This window comes from Episyrphus balteatus, chromosome 3, assembly GCF_945859705.1.
Source record: "Episyrphus balteatus chromosome 3, idEpiBalt1.1, whole genome shotgun sequence".
NCBI classification, from domain to species: domain Eukaryota; kingdom Metazoa; phylum Arthropoda; class Insecta; order Diptera; family Syrphidae; genus Episyrphus; species Episyrphus balteatus.
In genome coordinates this window covers 15554958-15576215 of record NC_079136.1, presented here as the reverse complement: position 1 = coordinate 15576215, position 21258 = coordinate 15554958, and the positions used below count along the sequence as shown (strand labels likewise).

Here is a 21258-nt window from a genome sequence, read left to right as displayed (position 1 = left end):
TAATTTGATTGTATTTAGTGCACAAAAACAATTAAAATGTTTAATAGTCAATATTTATATAATTTTTTTCTTTGGTGTTGATTTGTGGATTTTTATTCAATAATTTTTTTTATTTTTTGCCCAGTAGTTTTGTGTTTTTAATTTTAATTAAAGAATCAATCAATAAAGTTTTTTAAGCTTTGTTTTTTTTTTTGACATGATAAACAAACAATTGAAATAAATTGAGGCATTCCACATAATTTGATCATTTCTTCGACCAAAGCAGCAAACTAATGCTCTCGGAATGGTCTCCTTTAGTTCCATGCTTTTTTTTAAGGTTTTCTTATATTTTATTTTTGTCTACTATTTTGCGTTATCCAGTTGCAATATCATTTGCTTTTTGTTGGATTAAGGAAGTAAATATTTTAATATTTTTAACAGAATATTTTGAAAGAAAAACACGTACATTTTGGCTTCAAAATATCTGTTCCCCATAAAAAATATGATAGAAATACTTCGGGGGAGAAACTTCATTCCCGATAGGTATTTTTGTGTGGGAATTTTTTCCTAGGAAATTTTTCCATTCAAAAAGTATTGCCGATACCGATTTTTCGGAATAGAGAAATTTTTCCAGGGAAATTGTATTGCCGATAGGGCTGAGTATCGCACTTTCATCTAAACAAAAAGTCTTCGATTGTGTTGTAAAATCAACGTTGTTTCATGCTGCTAAATTATAAACAAACTAGCTGACCCGGCGGACTTCGTTCCGCCTTTCCAAGTATTTGTTTTTAAATTTTAGCCCTGTAATGTGTTAAACTTTTTCCGGTTCACTCGGTTCGGTTGATATGTGGAGCACAAATAACTTGACTACAGCGCAACCTACAGGGTCCAATTATAACACAAAACCTGTCTGGGGCAAACCTTATCACACACACAAAATTTCACAAAAAATATCCAGTCATTCGACCCCAAATACGGATTTTGAATTAAACTTGACAACAGCGCCACCTACCGGGTCCAATTATAACACAATTCCTGTCTCAGATGGACCTTATCGCACACACAAAATTCCACAAAAATCTATTCAGTCTTTCGACCCCAAATACGGAATTTGCATATACATAACTTGACAACAGCGCCACCTACCGGGTCCAATTATAACACAAAACCTGTCTCGGATAGACCTTATCGCATACACAAAATTTCACAAAAATCTGTTCAGTCATTCGACCCCAGATACGGAATTTGCATATAACTTGACAACAGCGCCACCTACCGGGTCCAATTATAACACGAAACCTGTCTCGGATAGACCTTATCGCACACACAAAATTTCACAAAAATCTGTTCAGTCATTCGACCCCAAATACGGAATTTGCATATAACTTGACAATAGCGCCACCTACTGGGTCCAATTATAAAACAAAACCTGTCTCGGATAGACCTTATCACACCCACCAAATTTCAGAAAAATCTATCAAGTCGTTTAGAAAGAGTAGGGTCACAAACAAACGCACAGGAGAATTATATATATAAGATGTAAAAGAAATTTCGTAAAAAACTAATCATGAAAGCCCTTTAATCTGAAAACAAACTTATATTTACTAACAGTTAAAGTACAACCTGTTTATTAACAACTACTTTCAAGATGACCTAAGCTACAAAGAAATATCGTTGCTATTCTATTCAAGGTATAAAATTCTCTATTTAAATGGAAGTCCATACAATGTTAGATTTAATCGATTTTGCACACTTTTATTTCATAAGTATGCATAAGTATGAAAGACTAAAAATATTGAAAACTATCGAAGTTTTGAACAAAAACTTTTAAAAATTTAATAATAATCGATTCTTAGAAAAAAAGTGGCTAATTAACACTTTCCGTGAAGCGATATTTTTTTTAACAATACATTTTCCACTTCTGCTGGGATCGATACTTAAAACTACATCGCCATCGGATATAGTTTAAGTAAACATATTCGCAAAGTCTGTAGTTTTACGACATATGTACATTTGTACAAGGATCGACAATACTATACTGATCAAGTTACTGAAAATGTTTTCTCAAAACATAAACAGAACCGATCATTGGTCACCATAAATGAGTCTAAATCATTTCATTATCTGAATAACAAAACAAAAATTAAACATTTGTTGTATACATGCAGATTGTTCTTTGTATTTAGGGAATATTGTAGAGGAGTTGTTTGGGGTTGACATAATCTCAAACAAGATCTTTAACTCAGTCTCCAAATTCAGTCGCAAACAGAAGTTGTTCATGTGTTCTATGTGCTCAAAGTCTTCGAATTTTTTTTTTTTAAATTTAATTTTTGCTTCCTGATAACTTCATGTTAATGGTACAAGTATGTAAACATTTAAAAATCTTTCTACAATTTTTCTCTTATTTGAGTGGATTGTTTGTTCTAATTTAGTTCTATAACCAATACTTAATAATCAAATTTTTCAGTATTTAAAAAAAAAAAATTAAATGAATGCTATGAAAATTTTTATTTTTGGGAAAAAGGATTTATTATGAATAATTAAATTTTATTCTGTGCGTGGCTGGTGACTAATGGAACATAAGGTTCCTTGAGTTTAGAATTCCTGTGAGGTTTAGACCTGACTTAGGGGATGTCGCACATATACGAGCACGCGGCAGCAAAGGTGTTTCTCTTAACTATGAGATAAGATAAACAAAGGAGAGGGTGCTCAAGGGTGCCAATTGAACCCACCCATGAGCTCAGCGAAAAGCCTGATCGGGTCCTGCTTTCTGGACACCCTTCCACCCATCTGTATAGAAGTTAGAAAGGTTGACTATATTCTCAATTTCTCTGGTGGAAATGGAGTCTTCTACCGCTACAAATTTCTAATAAAATTAATTACTTACTAATTTTATAAGCAGTTCCGGTTTCAAACCTGCTAAAATGTACGCACATTTGATGTGCAAACAACTAAATTTTGTTATCTATTTTTTCTTAATCTGACTTTCCTGTTTTTTTATTTTAAAGCCGTTAAAGTTTATCGAACTGATGTATTACCCTGATAAAACCGAAAGTACCGTCGTGTTGATAGAGGTGCGGATTTCTTTTTCTTTTTTTTTTTTTTCAAAGTACTAAGTAGCATCAAAAACTCTTTCTTCCTCAAGATATGGAAAATTTTTTGAAAAAAGTCGATACGGAAATCGCCTAGTTTTTCGACTACTTCACAAATTCATTAAAACTAACTTCGAACCAGAAGATCGATAACAAACTGCACCATGAAAAATGGTAATATTTTATTCAAAGGAAAAAGAATAATAGATGGGATTTATTGCAATGTTAAACTTATTTAGAGGCAGATACCCCTTTGTCAAGACTTAACAAGTGTTTGAAAACTTAAATCCAAAATTGATACTCACCCAACCAAACTTTTCATCAAGTTTTAACTAAAAATAAACGCTTAAACTTGGTTGATTTAATGTCATTTACGTTACACAACATTATATGTATCAAATAGTATTTATATTTGTTAAACTAAGAGTTGTGGACGCTTCATCACATAGAAGGGACGATCTTAAATTATTTCTAAATGGCTAAATTGATCTAAAAACTGTTACGGCACTTAAAATCAATTCCAAACACAAAAAAAAAAAACATGAAAAAAATCATCAACGTTACGATGAAAAGCCCCCGCAGCACTTCTTAAGCAGCAGAGATCTCGTTTCTAGCATTTCAGACGAATCGAAAATAGCAACAAAAAATAACTTAGTCACCTAAAACGAAACTATTCAATAAAATACCTTAGAACCTTAGAAGTTGAAGACTTTTGAAAATCCATAATATCTGTCTTTTATTGCACAACACTACATCAGAAGCATTTTAATGCAATAATGTGTATTAAGGGTTGTCTGTCGGTCTTCTAATGGAATATTGTTGGTAAATAGTCTTAGATTAAATTTACTTAAGTTCTACTACTTGTACGAAATACACTTACAAATTTCGATTCAAATCCTGTTTTGTTTTCAATGAAATTGTCGTAAAAATAATTTTCATCAGGGAGCAGTTTAATATCTGATTATTTTTTTGAATTTGTGTCTAGCCAAAAATGTTCCTAATATTTCAATCCTAATAAAGAAAGAAGATCCCCCGGCATCTTCTTCTTAATGCAACTGAAAAACTGAAGAAATGTGTACAGTTTTTCAATGTATTTACTATATATTCCATCTGCTAAGTCTTAAAATTAATTTTCTGTTTTTTTTTTTTCTTTTTATTCTTTTCCAGTCTGGTGGCACCACTGTCCCTCTGGAACATAACACCGTTCGCTTTGTCGATAATTTTAGTGCGGGGACACGTGGCTCCTCATCGGCAGAATATTTCCTCGATCATGAATACGCTGTGATTTTTATGTATCGCCAGAAATCACTGGAGCCTTTCACGCGCCACTTCACCGGCCAGCAGTTCTTCGATATGCTCGACATCACAGACGATGCACGAGGCACAGCGATAACAGTGAAACCCGATTCCGTAGATGTCTTCGCACCTATCCTGGCCAAGTACAAAAATGCCCGCGAATCGCAAATGATTTTGTACGTAAGTTTTACTAGCGTTGTCGACTATATGTGGCTGTTGAGAGCTGCATGTGAGTGCCTAGCTGCGTTCGAAAATAGGGCGGTGCTCTTCCTGGCAGCAGCTGTATCTGACTTTTACATTCCACAAGATAAAATGGTAAGCAAAGTAGTCACTCATGTACAATACATCTCCATCAAAGTGAAAATAATGGTGAGAGTGGGTGGTTAAAATAAAAAGGGTGGGCTAATAATATAAATCAATATTTATGTAGTGCATTGTTTTTGTTCAAAATGACTATTGTTTTGTCATGGTAGAGGAGCAAAGGAAGGTGATAGGAGCAAGGAAGGAGGAAAAAAGTAGAATGAAGTTGCTATGCTGTTCTTGTATGTGTCGTCGACGTCGTTGTCATTGTGGTTTCATGTGCTGCTGCTGCGTTGAATTATCTGTCATGTGCAGATATGATTTATTTAATAACCATAGTCAATCTGTTTCATGAATTCTCCTTGAGGCACCACCGCACCGACCGACCGGATGCCATCCAAACCAAACCAAACCACCCGCTTCTTTCAAAACAATATACATGTCCTCTATGTACAAAATACATGCATAAACTATGTATATTCTCTCGTTAAACACGTCATGTTGTCCATGCATGATAACATTTTCAAATGAGAAACGATGAGGATGTGAATGTGAATGAATAGTTGGGTGTCCTTGGTGTCAATTTAAAGCGAAAAAATGATTTGTTCGAGTTGGAGTTGTTTTTCAGCACTAAAGACTGGCACTTTGGAATACACACATCAATCTTGTGCTTATGGAAGAGGTGGTGTCATCTAAACGTTGGTGTTATTTTAACACGCAATTAGTTGGAGCTCATAAATCAGTTTTCTGTTTTATTAACACTTTTTCTCTCTTCCACATAAATTCTCACATACGCCTTGTCTCGCCTTAGAAATTATGTATGTTCAAAAAAACTTTTTGTTTTTGTCTTGTGTTTCCGATGAAGCAATAGTAAAATTGAGATAAAAAGTTCTTTTAGAAATGGACTGACTTTGTCAACAGCACATATGGGTTTTCTAATTAGTTTTTCTATTTGAAAGGCTTCTTTCATAGAAAAGAAAAAAATATTTGCCCATAAAATAACTAAAAATGAGTTCTCTCTATGGTCAACTTGATTATTCTCTTGTCAATATTGACTTGAATACATCATAGAATATATTATCCTTCTGTTTTTAGTTGGATCGATATTATTTTTGATTATATTTTTAGAGATTCATAATAAATTAATTAACTTTTGTGTCATAAACAGAAAACGGCAAAGTGATGAGAGAAACTTTCTTCCATAACGTTAATTATTTACAACTTTTTAATTTAAGTTTTTTGTTGTCGTGTGGGTAGTTTAGCAGCAGCAGCTTAGTTTTTGTTATGTGCGAAACAATTATGAAAACTTTTTTTTTTTTTTTTACTTGTTTTTGTTTTTGAGAAGTGCCATTATTGTTGTTGAAAAGTTTCGTTTTATTTTTTTTGTTTTGCTGAAAATAGTTTTTTTTTGTTTGTTTTACTTTAGCTTTAGGAATAGTAGGTACTCTCAAAAAGAGTATAGAGAGCACGTAGGCGCAGTAAAGCAAGGATTGTGATGTGTATTGGAGTAAGGTTTTGTTGTATGTTGATGAATTGTTAACACGAAAGAAGTATAGTTCCTTGAGAGCTTGTTACATTTATTGAATTCTACTAACTAGTAATAAAGTTTTGCCAAAATATGAAAGTTTGCTTTTGGCTTTGTAATTTATGAGAATGTCTCTAGGGTAAAAGGGTAAGTGATTAGGTGCAATGGGAGTCACAAACAAAACCAAGTGACTGTTGATAAAAGATGGAAACTTCCTGATGTTTTTTCTATGTAATGAAAGTTAAAAAAACCAACTGTGGGTAATAGGTTCCGCATTCGTCTAGTGAAGCTTAATAAAGAATGGGAGTGATGTTCGTTCGACTACTCGTATTAAAAGACCTCTTCACAATCCTAGTTAGCTTCTCACCGTCGTCACCGTTTCCTGAATATACCTATTTAAAAGTACGAATTACAGCCATGTCGTTGGTTGAGAAAAACGATCATGTGTTTTATGTTCGATTTTGTCTTTTCGTCAAGATCTTTAAAGAAAGATTTTAAAGCATTTGAATCCTCTTTTTGGCAAAAGCGGAACAGTGTCAAAATAGGTAAAAATCTGTATCCTCTTTTATTTGCAATATATAAGGGTATTATTGAACCGAACATAACCTCGCAATTTTGTCTGTCCGTCTGAGTGTGTTGTTGTTAAAAAACTCGTTAAAAAGATATACATTTTTTTCTTTAATAAGCTTTATATTATGAACAGTTTATTTTATAAAATAATAAATTCAAAATAAAAAAAAAAATCTTATTATTTATGCAGCCCTTTTCTTGTGTTGAAAAGTGGAGCAAAGTTGTCCAAAAGAGAGGTTTACTTTGCTCCATCCAAAAACTGCGGGTATTTTCTGCATTTAATGCGCTGTTGATTTGTTATTAAAACCCCTTACCGCACAGTGGCTCATATATGAGCCAAACCATAAAAAGCCTTAATACTTTAAAGTTAAAAAAAAATCTAGTTTTGTTTAAACTTTTCGAATTAAGTAATATAAGGCCTCTAAATAACATTATAAAACGCCATCTGTAATAATTTGGGCGAGCATAGTTATCCGGTAAAGTGGCCGAACTGGTGATAGGCAGAACGGAGCATATTTGAAAAATTGAAAATTGAATAAAAAATATAAAACAATGAGTAAGAACTTTTAAAAAAATATGCCAACAAAGGATATAATATGATTATAATTGCTAATATATATTTTTTTACATTTATCAAGTTTTAGACATTTGAAAGTGGCACTAAGTGATTGGATCATATATGAGCCACCGTGCAGAAATGTTCCCCTCCTGTTGGTCCATATATGAGCCATCGTGCAACAAGGGAACAAATTCATTTTTTTTTCTTATTATCTACACCCGTTTTTTTTTACGTTTTCGTGCGGAATGTTATAAATTTAATTTAAAATAGATTAAAAGGCCTTTTAATCTATTTTATTGAGACTCATACAGTTCCAGCGCGTAGTTTTTACGTATAATTAATTTAATTTAATTTTTTTTTGTTCGTTTTCTGCTCAATGTGCCAAATATGATACAAACCGGAAAAACCAAAATTTTCCGACTTTTACTCAAAAAATTGAAAATTCCTGAAACACGTGTTTTTTTATTTAACAAAATCTACCATATATATTTTTTTCACAAAAAAAAAAAAAAATCATGCGGTAAGGGGTTTTAAACTTGTTCGCGAAAGGTGTTTGCATTATATCGGCGAAAGACTAAAAATAAACGATCCTATAAATTTAACCCTTTCGAACCCAAGCTATGAAGATCATTATTAAAAAATGTTTTTTCGGTATTATCGGGTCAAAAACATCACAACTAAGAAATATGAATAGCAAAAAGTTATTTTCCAAAATATTAAATAGCAAAATTAATGTGTTATTCTCATTCTACATGTAAGTAACATCACTGCCTATGACCACCAAAAAAAGTCGGAGAACTGAGAAAATAACTTTTTATGAAACTATAATGTATGCTACTTCTTTTAAGCAAAAAAAAAACAAAACACTTTCTGCATTAACATTTTTTATATCTTTTTTTTCAAAATTATGACCATATATAAAAAAAATTTGAATTTCAGTCCCTTTTTCGAAACAAAAAAATTAAAGGTATGACATTTGACTAACTTTTTGTAATAATCCAGTAACTAGGCATTATTATCTTTCAATTAAGCCATCGAAACCTAAAAAAATTTTTAATTTAATATTTTTTACAAATTAAAAAAAAAAAATGTTACATGAGAGTAACGCTGGGTCCGAAAGGGTTAACTATACAAAAAGGCTAAAATATAAAAATAGTACACATTTTTTGGTAATGTAAAAAAAAAAAACATTTGTAACAACACCACCTCGTCCTCGATTTCAACGCTCGTCCACAATGATCTACATTTGTTAGCTCTCTTGTGAAAGCTTAACTTCTCACAAAGAAATTTGCTTCAAATTAAATTCTTCCTGAAATTGTCATGACACGCCGTTACTAGAGCGCATTAATGGCATAAATGGTCCATGGTTACTAAATCAATCGGATCTTTCTTTAAACAGTCCAAACATTCATCTGAAATTCCTTTGCGATCTTATTTTTGATCAGCATTAAGCAAATGCGGCCCTCACCTTGCGCAGAGCTTTTTCATGGCTAATTCTTTGTGCAAGATGTTTCGGACCCTTTCTTCGGATATCCTCAAAGCTTTAGCTATTTCACAAACCTTCACACGCCTATCGTCCAATACCATTTCTTGATGTACATCATCTTCCAAGGACGTGTGACTACGTTTAACCAAGCTTACTATTTTTTGACGATTGATGTCAAGGAGCAAGGTCTGCGTAAGATTTTATCATCTTCGAATGAATTTCATTTGGGACTAATCCATCCAAAACAAAATATCTTATCACTACCCGATATTCATGTTTTAAATTTTAAAACTACTAAATACGCAGGTTGATATTTGAAAAAAAAATTTTTTTAAATTGATTTATAAATTTTCGCAGATTGGATCCATATAACTGTGTCAGACCTAGAACTTTTCACATTGCCCTCTTGCTTACTTAAGCTTTTTGGATTTTAGAACCATCGTTAAACCTTGTACTTCATTTCAACACCTTCGTAACATCTCTTGTCTCTCATTAGTTGAAATTCGAAATTTTAATATTCGACGAAGACAAAAAACAAATTCATTACTAACTTTATTAAGAGATTGAGCAAATATATAAAACTTGGCGTTTTTGATTTTTAAAGAACTATTATAACCTTTCACATACAAGATATTTTCTTATTTTTAAAAAACTCGTGAAATATATGTAAAGTCTTGAAAATGTAAATTGCCATACATTTTTTTTTTCTTGGCATGCACCTTAATCGAAATGCAAAAATACAAACAAAATTTTATCAACACAACTGCTTCATCATAAGATATTGCTTTTTTTTGTTATTCTCAGAACTATTAATAATTCAGTTATTTCTTTGTAAACATAAGTTGATGAATTATTTAGAATTGAATATACAAATGTAGCAATCATTTATGTATTATCTAAACAAATGTAGCAATCAACTACGATTATGTTGACAATATTTCCAAGACATGTTGCTTTTCAATTTACTGGATCAGAATTTTAATAGTTCATTTCATTGGTTCCAACTGTCATAAAATGAAACTATTTCTATCTTGCTAAATAGTTCTTGACTATAAAGACCCATTTACATATATCCCAAAACTTTATTTTGTTCTTGACCTTTCACTTGGAAACCGACAATGCTCTTCCAAATTGATTTCCACCGAGACCTATCCCAACAAAAAAAAAAGTTTAGGATAAATTAATTACAAAGTCATTCTTGTCTATTTTCAATGTAGTAGCATAATAATGCTTGTGTTTGCTATTCGAAAAATTCGAAATGTCCTGTCCGTACCACACATTGCTGCTTGAACCCAATTTAATCTAATCTCCATAATGCATAAAGTACTGTCACCCATTTTTCACTGCTCTTGAACTTTTCGAATATGTGTGCCCTCGAAGCCAAAGAGCTGGGTCAGAGAGTAAAGTTTCGTTTTTTGCCTGCCTCCATTTGCCACGGCCTGTAGTCCCATTGTGTCCCACATATTCAAGCTTCGAACCCAAGTTCATGCAGATATTCATACATATTCAATATCAATGAACTTGAATACCATTTCTATTATGACAAAAATCTTATCCTCCTTAAGTCTCGTTCTTTTTTGTCTTTTTTTTTTCTATCTCTCCTCTATGTTGTTCGTTTGTTGTTTTTTTGAATAAACAATTCAATTACCTTATAGAGGCAGCTAAGCCTTGAGGGTGCGTTATTGTCTATTGTCACCAAAAGTTTGGTTTCCATAAATTTAAGAGCATTATTTTTTGTTTTCAAGGATTGGTATAATGGTGGTGCGGTGTTTGTAAGTATGTTTGTTTTCTGAAGAAGTCTTTCTATTTTTTTTTTGCATTCTTCTTCATTTTTGTTTTGTTGTTGTAAATGTTTTTTCCTTTCTTCAAGTTTGGGATAAAATTAGATATCGATTTGTGTTGTTTTATAGTTTTCTAAGGTGGTGGATATTATGTGTAAGATAATATTTGTCTTTAGGGTTGGGTTGGATAATATTTTTCTTTCATTGTTAACTTAAGAGGATAAAATATGATTTTTTCTTCTTCTTTTTTTTATTTTGTATTATTTACTTTATAATAATTGTATTTTTGCCTTTGTCTTGCAGCCAACTCATAAAATGCAATCCGGACAGGGAGCGCCAACAATATCCCTACAATTGGTGCCTAAAATGTTGGCACCATTGGCTAACTTATGGGTGCCACTTGCTTTTGTCGTTTCCTTTAAACTCGAGACTGACGAGAATTTATTAATAGCCAAGTCACGAGACAGTCTTAACAAATACAAACACAAAGTAAGTTATTATTTTAGTTGAAAAGTATTCTCTCTATAATACATTTTTAATCTATTCATAAAAAAACAGCTAGTTATTGCCAATATACTACAAACGCGTAAGCATCGTGTAGTATTTGTAACTCCTACAACATCCTATGAAGTGCATTTAACACGCGAACAAGCTTTAGCCGGACTAGAAATCGAAGAACCAATTGTGGCTGATGTTGTAAGTAATTATAATTTGTAAAAAATAATTTGTTTGACCACGCCATAGGTTGCTGGAGTAATTGTTTTCTATTAAGAAAATATATTTTTATTTCTTTTTAAAATTAATCCAATGAACTATCATCTTGATGTTTCATCTAAGACAAAAAAAAAATATTAAAATTTTTAAATTAATAGTTTTGAATTGGTCGAAAAATAATGTCCCATTAGTGTTTAGTAAATTAAATATGGTAAGCAGTAGCATTTGTGGTTCTTGTAGATTGTCATCTACTATACAACTATTACCATGTCCCCTTCTTTAATGGTCTTAATTTTCTGGAATCAATTTTTTCTACTTATTCACGTTGTGTTGGTAGGTGCTCAGCTCATGTACCCAGCGTTTCCAAACCAAATCTGCAACCCGTTCACATCTTTGCTTTCTTTGTGAAGCAGAAAATTTGTATCACAGAATAAGACTGTTTGTTTTATATCCACTTGATGAATTAAGAAAAAAGTGGTCTGGTGTAAGAACTTCACTGTCATGAGATTCTGCTGGCATATGTCGGGTATTATCATTTTAATCTCTATTAATATCGATAGTAAAGACTCGTCAGTTAGTTGTTGGTTCGTCATTACTTGATACAATACATGTTTCACTGAACCAACAAGTTGCTCCATACACCTGCCATATGTGGCACTGCTGTAGAGTCGAGCCATTTTGTCAAAAACTTTGCTTGTATTTGTTGAAGTTATTCATTATTTATTGTGTTAATTCTACTTTAACATTTTCATAACTCAGTTTTTATGTTTTAAATCAAGTTTGTTTTTGAGAGTAATTCAATATTGTTTTTAAAATTAATTTTCATTCTATTAAACTCTTTTACATTGTTCAATTCGTTTTCTTAATAAATATTTTCTTTCTTAATTAAATAAGATTTATTTAATATTCAATTCCTTAAAAACAATAGGTTATGGGCCTAGTCGCGAATATTAAAAAAACTTAATTTTTGATTTTGATTGAATTTTTTATTTGAGAATTTTCGAATTGGTTGTTTCTGATTTCTAAGAATGGATTTAGCGAAGCATATAAAGCTTTTGGCTAGTGAGTCTGATTGGCCTATATGGAAGAGGAAAATCAGAGATTTGCTAGACTATCATGAAGGCGCTCTAGACGCAATTGATGGTATTCTGAAGAAGCCGGAAGAACTAGCAGCAACTGCTAAACCAGATGAAATCAGCTTTTATAGAGAACAGAGCAATTTATATAGAAAAGCAAACAGTTATGCGAAATCCATGATTACAAGCTCGGTTACGGAAGAAGTATACCAAAAGATCATGGATAAAGAAACCGCACATGAAACATGGGATGCCCTGAAACAACAATTCGAAGCAACTTCAAAGGATCAGTTGTTTAAGATCTGCACTGATCTTTTTGCATTCAACTGGAACCCAGCTCAAGATGTGTCGATGCATATTGCAAAACTAAGAAGTTTGTGGAACGAACTGAACAGTGGTCTTAAAGCGAAAAAGCAACAGGCATTACCAGATCTCATGTTAGTATGCAAAGTATTGCATATTTTGCCAAGTTCGTTCGAAACCTTTAGATCAAGCTGGATGCTGCTTACAAAAGATGAAGACAAAACGTTTGATGAATTGACTATGCAGCTGTGTATGTATGAAAGGAACTTCAGAAAAAGAGAAGACACTGAAAACTTGACTCAAGAGGCATTAGTTGCAAGATTTGACAGAACGAAGCAAGAGATTCGACAAAAGCCAAAAAGCACAACCCGAAACAAAAAAGATGATGTCTGTAATTTTTGTAAAAAGAAAGGACATTGGGTTCGAGACTGTAAAAAGTGGATAGCTGAAGGCAGGCCAACAAGAGGGTTAGCATCAAGCAGCAATAAAACTAATCTTGTTGATATTAACGCATCTCTAGTGTCAGTCTGCAATGATGCGTATGCAACAGAGTTGAGTTCAATGGATTGGTGGATAGATAATGGTGCCACAAGACATGTCACCAACTGTCCAGACTGGTTCATTGATTTTGAAGAGTTTGAAAGTCCTTGTAGAATTCAAGCAGCTGGTAAAGAAATATTAAGCGCTGTTGGAAGTGGAACGATAAAAGTGAAATCAACCCACAACAACAAGAATGTGACACTGAATAATGTATGGTATGTTCCGACATTATCACGCAATTTGTTTTCTGTTTTGGCTGCTCAGGACAGAAATCAAAATAGTATTTTCAAGTCCTCAGCTACAAACTGTTGGCTTGATGTAGATGGCGAAACAGTGCTGTGCGGAAGTCGACAATTGAATGGAACACTATACAAAGCATCCATTATACCAATCGTTTCAAGTGTGAAGTCTAGCATGCAATTCAATGTAGCCGTTGAAGATGAAAACACATTGCAACTTTACCATGAACGATGGGGACATCAAGACAAAAGACATGTCAAACAAATGCTTGAGAAAGAATTAGGGATCAGAGTCAAGTTAGATCAAAATTTATGTGAACCATGCATTTATGGTAAAGCACACAGGTTACCATTTGGAACAAGGAAGAAAGCGACAACACCAGGAGAGCTGATGTCAACTGACGTATGTGGTCCTTTTAGTGATTCTTTCAAAAAGAAAAAGTACCTGGTTGTTTTCAAAGATAGCTATTCCAAGTTCCGATATGGATTTGCCATAGAACAGAAGTCAGAGGTCAAGAATGTGCTAAAAGAAGTTATTGCTCATGCAAAGATGTTGGGCCATTCCATAAAAGAACTCCTCAGTGACAATGGCGGTGAATTTGACAATGCAGAAGTTAAACAAATTCTCAGTTCAAACGGAATTACACACAGATTGACGGCCCCATATACGCCTGAACAGAATGGCGGCAGTGAGCGTGAAAACCGGACCCTGGTAGAGATGGCAAGAACTTTTAAATACTCTAACACAGAAGCAAGCTATCCAGAAGCAATTTGGGCGGAGCTTACAAATTCAGCAGTTTATATTCTCAACAGAACTGGGAAGTCTTCAGTAGACGGTGTAAGCCCTTACGAATTGTGGATAGGTAAAAAACCCAGAATCAAGCATTTGAGAATAATTGGATCTACCTGCTTCACTTATATTCCAATCCAGAAAAGAAAGAAAATGGACAAAAAAGCAGTTAAAGGCTACCATGTCGGATATGATGGTGATGAGCGTTATAGAATTTACATCAAAGAAGAAAACAAAGTAATCTTATCAAGAGATGTAAAGTTTCAGGAAAATCCGATTATATGTGAAAGATCTGTAAAACTACCCCTTCGAGACATTGAAATAATCAGCAAAGAACAGCCAGATATACCAGACAATACAGAAAGTAACATATATTCAGATGAGTACGAAACTGGGGATGAAAACAGTTTTCAAAGTGAAGAAAATAGCTTTCAAAGTGAAGAAAACGATATCCCGCAAGAAAGAATAAGTGAACGACTAAGAGAACGATCAACTTTAAGAAAACCGCAAAATCTTAACGATTATGTAATGGCAGCAGAAGATTACATCAATTCTTCATCAAACCCTGAAACCTATCAAGAAGCAATTAATTCCAAGGAAAAATCTGAATGGAAGAAAGCTATGCAAAAAGAAATGACATCTCTTCATGAAAATCGAACTTGGAGATTGACAGATTTACCAAAAGGGGCTAAAGCAATTTCTTGTAAGTGGGTTTATAACTTAAAGAGAAATCCAGACGGCAGCATCGATAAGTACAAAGCAAGACTGGTGGCCAAAGGATTTAGTCAAAGAGAAGGTATTGATTATAGTCAAACTTTTAGCCCGGTAGCGAAATTGGGAACTATTAGATCAGTTCTTAGTATTGCTGCAAGCGAGAAGATGCATCTTATCCAGTTTGACGTGTCAACAGCCTTCCTGTATGGAGATTTGGAAGAAGTTATTTACATGAAGCAGCCCAATGGATACGAAGATGGCACTAACAAGGTATGTGAGCTTAGAAAAAGTTTATATGGGTTAAAACAATCATCAAGGTGTTGGAACAAGCGTTTCGGCAGCTTCATTTCCAAACTTGGATTCAGAGTAAGTGACGCTGATCCTTGTTTGTATATGAGGGAGAGAAACGGGAAGAAAATCATACTTGTTCTATACGTAGATGATGGGCTTGTTGGGTCAACCGATGCTCATGAACTAAATACATTCATTGAAGAGCTGAAAACAGAGTTTAAGATTATCTCAAAGAAAGCTTGCTTCTTTTTGGGATTAGAGATAGAACAAAAAGAAGACAGAATAAAAGTCAGTCAAAAAGCGCACGTGAGAAAAATTCTTCATCGATTTCAATTTACCGAATGCAAAACAATTTCAACACCGATGGTAAAGACTCCTGAAATCACAAAAACAGGGAAAGAAGAAATTCAAAAAGGTAACTTCCCATACAGACAAGCAGTTGGTGCTTTGATGTACCTTATGCTAGGAACAAGACCAGATCTGGCATATAGCATCGGATTCCTCTCCAGATCTTTAGAAAATCCAACTGCAGAAGACGTCACCCGAGTCAAAAGAGTATTCCGATACATTGCTGGTACTGTGGACTTGGGTATTGAATACAGAGAAAATACAAAAAGAGGAATCATAGAATGCTTTAGTGATGCAGATTTTGGTGGGTGCACTAGCACTGGAAGATCAACTTCTGGTGTAGTTATTACTCATGCTGGAGGAGCTATTTCTTGGTTGAGTCAGAGACAAGCAATGGTAGCAACGTCTACAACTGAAGCTGAAATCGTAGCAGCAAACGAAGCAGCGAAGGAAATAATTTGGCTCTGTAGGTTATTCAAAGGAATAATGAAGTTGAAACAAACGCCAATTCTTCAAGTGGACAATTCTGCAGCGGTCAGACTCGCTCAAAACCCAGAGTTTCATCGAAGAACAAAACACATTTCCGTTAAACATTTCTTCATTCGAGAAAAAGTAAATGAAGGCAAGCTTGAAATTCAGCAAATATCAACAGAAAAACAAGTAGCTGATATAATGACGAAACCACTTCCTTATCCAAGACTAAAACTTTTATCCGGCGAAATGGGTCTCTTCTAAAAATGTCAAGCATCAATTAACAAGGGAAAGTGTTGAAGTTATTCATTATTTATTGTGTTAATTCTACTTTAACATTTTCATAACTCAGTTTTTATGTTTTAAATCAAGTTTGTTTTTGAGAGTAATTCAATATTGTTTTTAAAATTAATTTTCATTCTATTAAATTCTTTTACATTGTTCAATTCGTTTTCTTAATAAATATTTTCTTTCTTAATTAAATAAGATTTATTTAATATTCAATTCCTTAAAAACAATAGTATTATGTCAAAGTTTAGACCAGAAAACACTTCTCGAACTTCTATCTCTTCCCCTTTAACTGAATAGATTTCTTTCGTCACACCTAACCTGGAAATGAAGTTCCTACTGCATATTTTACATGGGCCATCTCCAACATCTCTTACAGTAAGACACGAAAAGCAATCCTCATCGTTTTTCTTATCGCCTTCAAACTTTGATGAATAGGTTGAAATTAGTATACGCCGACACGTAAAAAAGTGAACGAGTGTATGCTGTCTGTGTTAGTTGCTTCTGAAGGCAAACTGAAGAACTTTTTAATGCAAAATTTTATAGGCTTTAATTTGTTGGAACATCATTTTTGCATAACTCGGTTTGTTTTTAAAATCAGCCCTATTTTGAATGAAAACTCACGGGGAATCGCTTTCAGGAGAAGGGATCCCAATCGAAAAGTTTAGGAAAATTTTGATATTTATCATTATTAACGAAAAAGGAACAAAATTAACGAAAGGAATAATATTCTTAGAGTTTTCATTCAAAATCGGCTGAATATGATCAAAATACAAAAAAAAAAACGAAAAAAAGACCCTTCTCCTGTCTAAAATTTATAGCCCTTGTTTTACGACTTTGGGAATGTTATACCTAGATGTCACGTCTACCATTTGATATTATTTAGGCCTTCACACCTTTCCAGTCCATCCGGCTGCGCTTTTAATTTAAACGCCCTCCACTACTTCACGACCATACGGTTTTATTATTATTATTATTAATCTTTATTTTTTCTAATACAAGATACAAACTTATAATTAAATAAAAGATTTACAAGCATGGCTTATAAGCCGTCTGCCGGTTATTTCATTTTTAGAGAGAATTATTATTTTTATGAAGCAAATTAAAAAAAAAGTACAAAATAATTAAAATTTAATTTATAATTAGATAAATAAAAAATGAAAATAAAGACATGCCAGAATGAAATGCTACAATTTATTAATTTCGGTTTCTATAGAATTATTTAAAAGTCTCAATACTTCCCTAGTTATGCATATTATTTCTCTTCGACTGTTTTACGCCATTTATTTTTGGTTGACACTTATTCACGAAAATGTCTGCAGATTTTTTGTTACGGATGTGACTGTAATTTGGATGTGTCCTTCGAAGTGCTGCATCCATATAAAAATAAATAACGCAAATAAGCCTGAATTCTGCGTTAGCGAAATAATTTAAATATAGAGTTTAAGCTTAAGGAATTTTTTCTCACAGTCCTTCGATATGGTTTTCCATACTGTAGCGTCAGTTCCGCTGCTGAACATATCGGTTTTTATATTTTAATTTTAAGCTCCACGATGTCGGTTTTTATTTCCACCCTAATTTATTGTCATTTGGTGAAAGCTTATGATCCTATAAGAGAAGTTCAATTCCGGTCAGCAATTATTCTTTTCCCACATTGGTGTTTTTAAATACATTCTGTATTCATCGTATGTATGTATGTATGTATTGGTAATATATGTATCACATATTATCAGGTAGCAAGAAAATCTTTCTAAAGTTTTCGCATTGCATTAGAAAATGGTCGTTTTCATAAATACATGATTGCGCAAGTCTGACATATGCGAAGCGTTCTTTAATGCAAATGAAAAATATTTTCAGCGCAAATGTGCAAACAACTTTCTACTAAAGCCTTTATGCTTCATTGCTCACATCTATCAACATTTTGCCTGAAAAGTCTATGTTAAACCATAATGTATAAACAATGCAATCCTGCAGTTATAAAAGTAGCTGATACACAAATTTGCGGGAATGATGTGGAACTCTATTCCCATCTCTCCTCTGTTTTAGGGTATGTGCATCCATGCATTTTATTTGTAACTTGAACGAGTTAAAATAAAGCAGCTCTCATCGTTAGTCAGTCCGTACTCGATTTAAAACCAAAGAAAAGCAAATGGTTTGATGTTGGAGCTCTTTAGGATCCTTAACTGTTTTGGAATTAAACTTGAACCTTCAAATATTTCAATTTTAAAGTTCAAGTGACCTCAACTCCAAATTTATAAAGCGTTGAGGTCACTTGAAATTTAAAATTAAATTATATTCAATCGATCCACTTAAAATAAAAATAATTTTAATAATTTTTTATTATTTTTGTTATTTTTCTTCGTTACTTCAAATATTTGCTTAAATACTCGGAACTGCATTTCTGTAATACGATTTTTTATGGTTAGCGTTTTATGAGTCTACGAACTGTTAACGCAATCTTTTGTCGTAACTTCCTAAAGTTTTCTTCGTTGCTATTGCGCATTTTTATATTAAAATCTCCATTATTATTATGATGTCTCCGCGTGGTGTGCTTTAATTAGCACCAAATTAAACGCTTTCCCAAAACGAAAAATTAATAATAGGTATAATTTGCAAAAAAATAAAATAATAATCAAACAAAAATTGAAACATTTTCCATAATGCAAATAATAAATAACACAATAATTTAATTCTCTCCTTCTTTTTCAAGGTTCAAAAACATAACGAATTCATTGCCTCCCAAAGTCGACAATGACCAATGTCGATGCGTCAAAGGCGTACCATCCAAGTTGACTGTCGTGTAACAACACCTCATTTTTGCCGTCTACTCAACCCAGGTCATGGCGTCGGTCGTAAGTACTAGACCTAAGTTATATATATTTTTAAATCACAAAAAAAAAAAAAAAAATAATAGTAAACAATCAAAACAAATCAAAAAAACAAGAAATGGCTTCCCGCATTTTTAATAAATAAAAAAAAAAAAAAATGTGATGACTAAAACCCAAGTGTGAATGAATATAAAAATTATAAACCAGAAAGGAACCAAACTAACCTAGCTATGAAATCCATCGTAGCTATAATTCAAAAACATCACAAAACTTTTAACAACATTATTTAAATAATATAAAAATAATATATATTTTTTTTTAATTTTAAGTAAATTAATTTTTATTTGCTTATAAACAAAAATAATAATGGATATAAAGGGTATTTGTAGTTTTACATTAAAAAATATAATAATAATAAATAATAACATTAGACCAATTTCGATAAAACAAAAAAAATGAAGATACATACATATAAAAAATGATGATTTTTAATTTTTAATTATAGATCGCCAAAAATAAAAAAAAGAGAAAAACATATAAACAAAACGATAAAATCTTATGGAAGACCATTTAAGATAAAAAAAACACCAAAAAATAAAACATTTACAATATTTTTAACGTATTATAAAAAAAAAAACATATAAAAAAGAAAACAAAAACAAAAAATATTATACAAACTTTTACCCCTGCTATTTATATTTAACGACTGAGTGTGATTTCAAATTGAAACAAAAAACAAAAAAAAAAAGATAAACAAAATTGATATTGGAAAGTTAACTATATACACATTTAAATACCTGTTAATTAATATTTTTGTTTGATGAAAGAAGTTATATATAATTTTTATTGATATTATTTGCTATTTAAAATAATTTTTTTAATCTAATTCTTAAGCTACCTTTCAACTTTAACAAAAAATGTGTTATGATTGAAATTTTATTGCTATATTTTTTTAGGAGTCAATTTTTAATGTGCGAGGACAGTTTAAATTATTTCCCCAATATTACCGATGTCGTTTTTAAAGCAGCTTTCATTTGTCATTGTGTCGTTTTAGAAAATGCATCATAAACCCTTAAATAGAAACCTTTTATCTGTATAGGTTTTTCTTTTGTTAAAATCGATCGATTCTATTTTTTGTGTGCTAGCTCCACAAATAAATAATGACCCATTGTAAGTCCCGAAAAACTTGTCGAGTTTTTTTTTATACTGAGATGCTACTATTTTTTTTATATTTTATTCCCAAAATAAAAACTAATTAAATAGTTCAACTTACTTTTGTTTTGAGTTTAAAGTAAAAATTCGTAGCTACTTAGTATGTATAAAAAAAATACGGATTATTACAAACCTAATGTTTAATTTTATTGGAGTAAAGAAAATCCTTTTTTAATATTCCTCTCGGAAGGAGGAGTTTTTTTTTTATAACATAAAAATGAAAATGACATAAACGTTGCAAGATGTAGGAACAAAAATGTTTGCGTATCTGCATTTTATATATATTTTTAAGGAGAAGCAATCTATTTTATGAGCTTTTTTATATTAAATTTGTTTCAAAAAGATATTTTTAATTTTTCAACCGCTGAAATGGAAATATGACTAAAGGTTGGTTTTTCTTTAAATTGTATTTAATATTAATTTCCAAAATCTTAAGTTGAGGTAAATTATTTGGCCCTATGCTTTTGAAGGGTATTTTCAATTCGTATGTTTATTTAAAATGAGTTGGGTGTGCAAAAGTAGAAAAAAGGAATTTAAGTTGATATATTCTGGTTTTTATTTTTAAAAGGTTATTTTTTTAATGAGATTAAAGAAGTACAGTAGTCTGTTGATTCTGCCGTGGAACTTGCTTTGCTTATTGATGCGGATGTCGTACATGCGAGCAGTTGATGGCTCTAGTGCCGTGAATTTGGAGCTTTTCGTTTGAAGCTCTTTTTACATCTTCAGAAGTTCTAAACCCTTTTTCTTTATTCTGGGATCAAGAAAAGTTGCCAATTATACTACCGCTGTTCTATTCTCGTGAAGGTTTAGTCTTGACTGAATAGATTCATGAAGCTTGTAAAAGGTTTCCTTGCCT

At 32.2% G+C, this 21258-nt stretch overlaps 1 protein-coding gene across 3 annotated transcripts in view; it reads left to right on the top strand.

Annotated features, from left to right (window-relative positions):
- LOC129913375 (phosphopantothenate--cysteine ligase) overlaps positions 1-19949 on the top strand; it is a 36573-nt gene extending 16624 nt beyond the window's left edge. Inside the window, exons 2-6 of one of the 3 annotated variants that reach the window (XR_008772042.1) lie at positions 4239-4682; positions 10892-11077; positions 11147-11284; positions 19073-19214; positions 19696-19949. Coding sequence is in view for 1 of the 3 variants with exons in the window: in XM_055992001.1 (XP_055847976.1) it covers positions 4239-4682; positions 10892-11077; positions 11147-11284; positions 19073-19117 (813 nt within the window). In the remaining 2 variants the exon portion in view is untranslated. The other 2 variants (XR_008772043.1, XM_055992001.1) reach the window with 2 other exon arrangements.
- The last annotated feature ends 1309 nt before the right edge of the window (positions 19950-21258 follow it).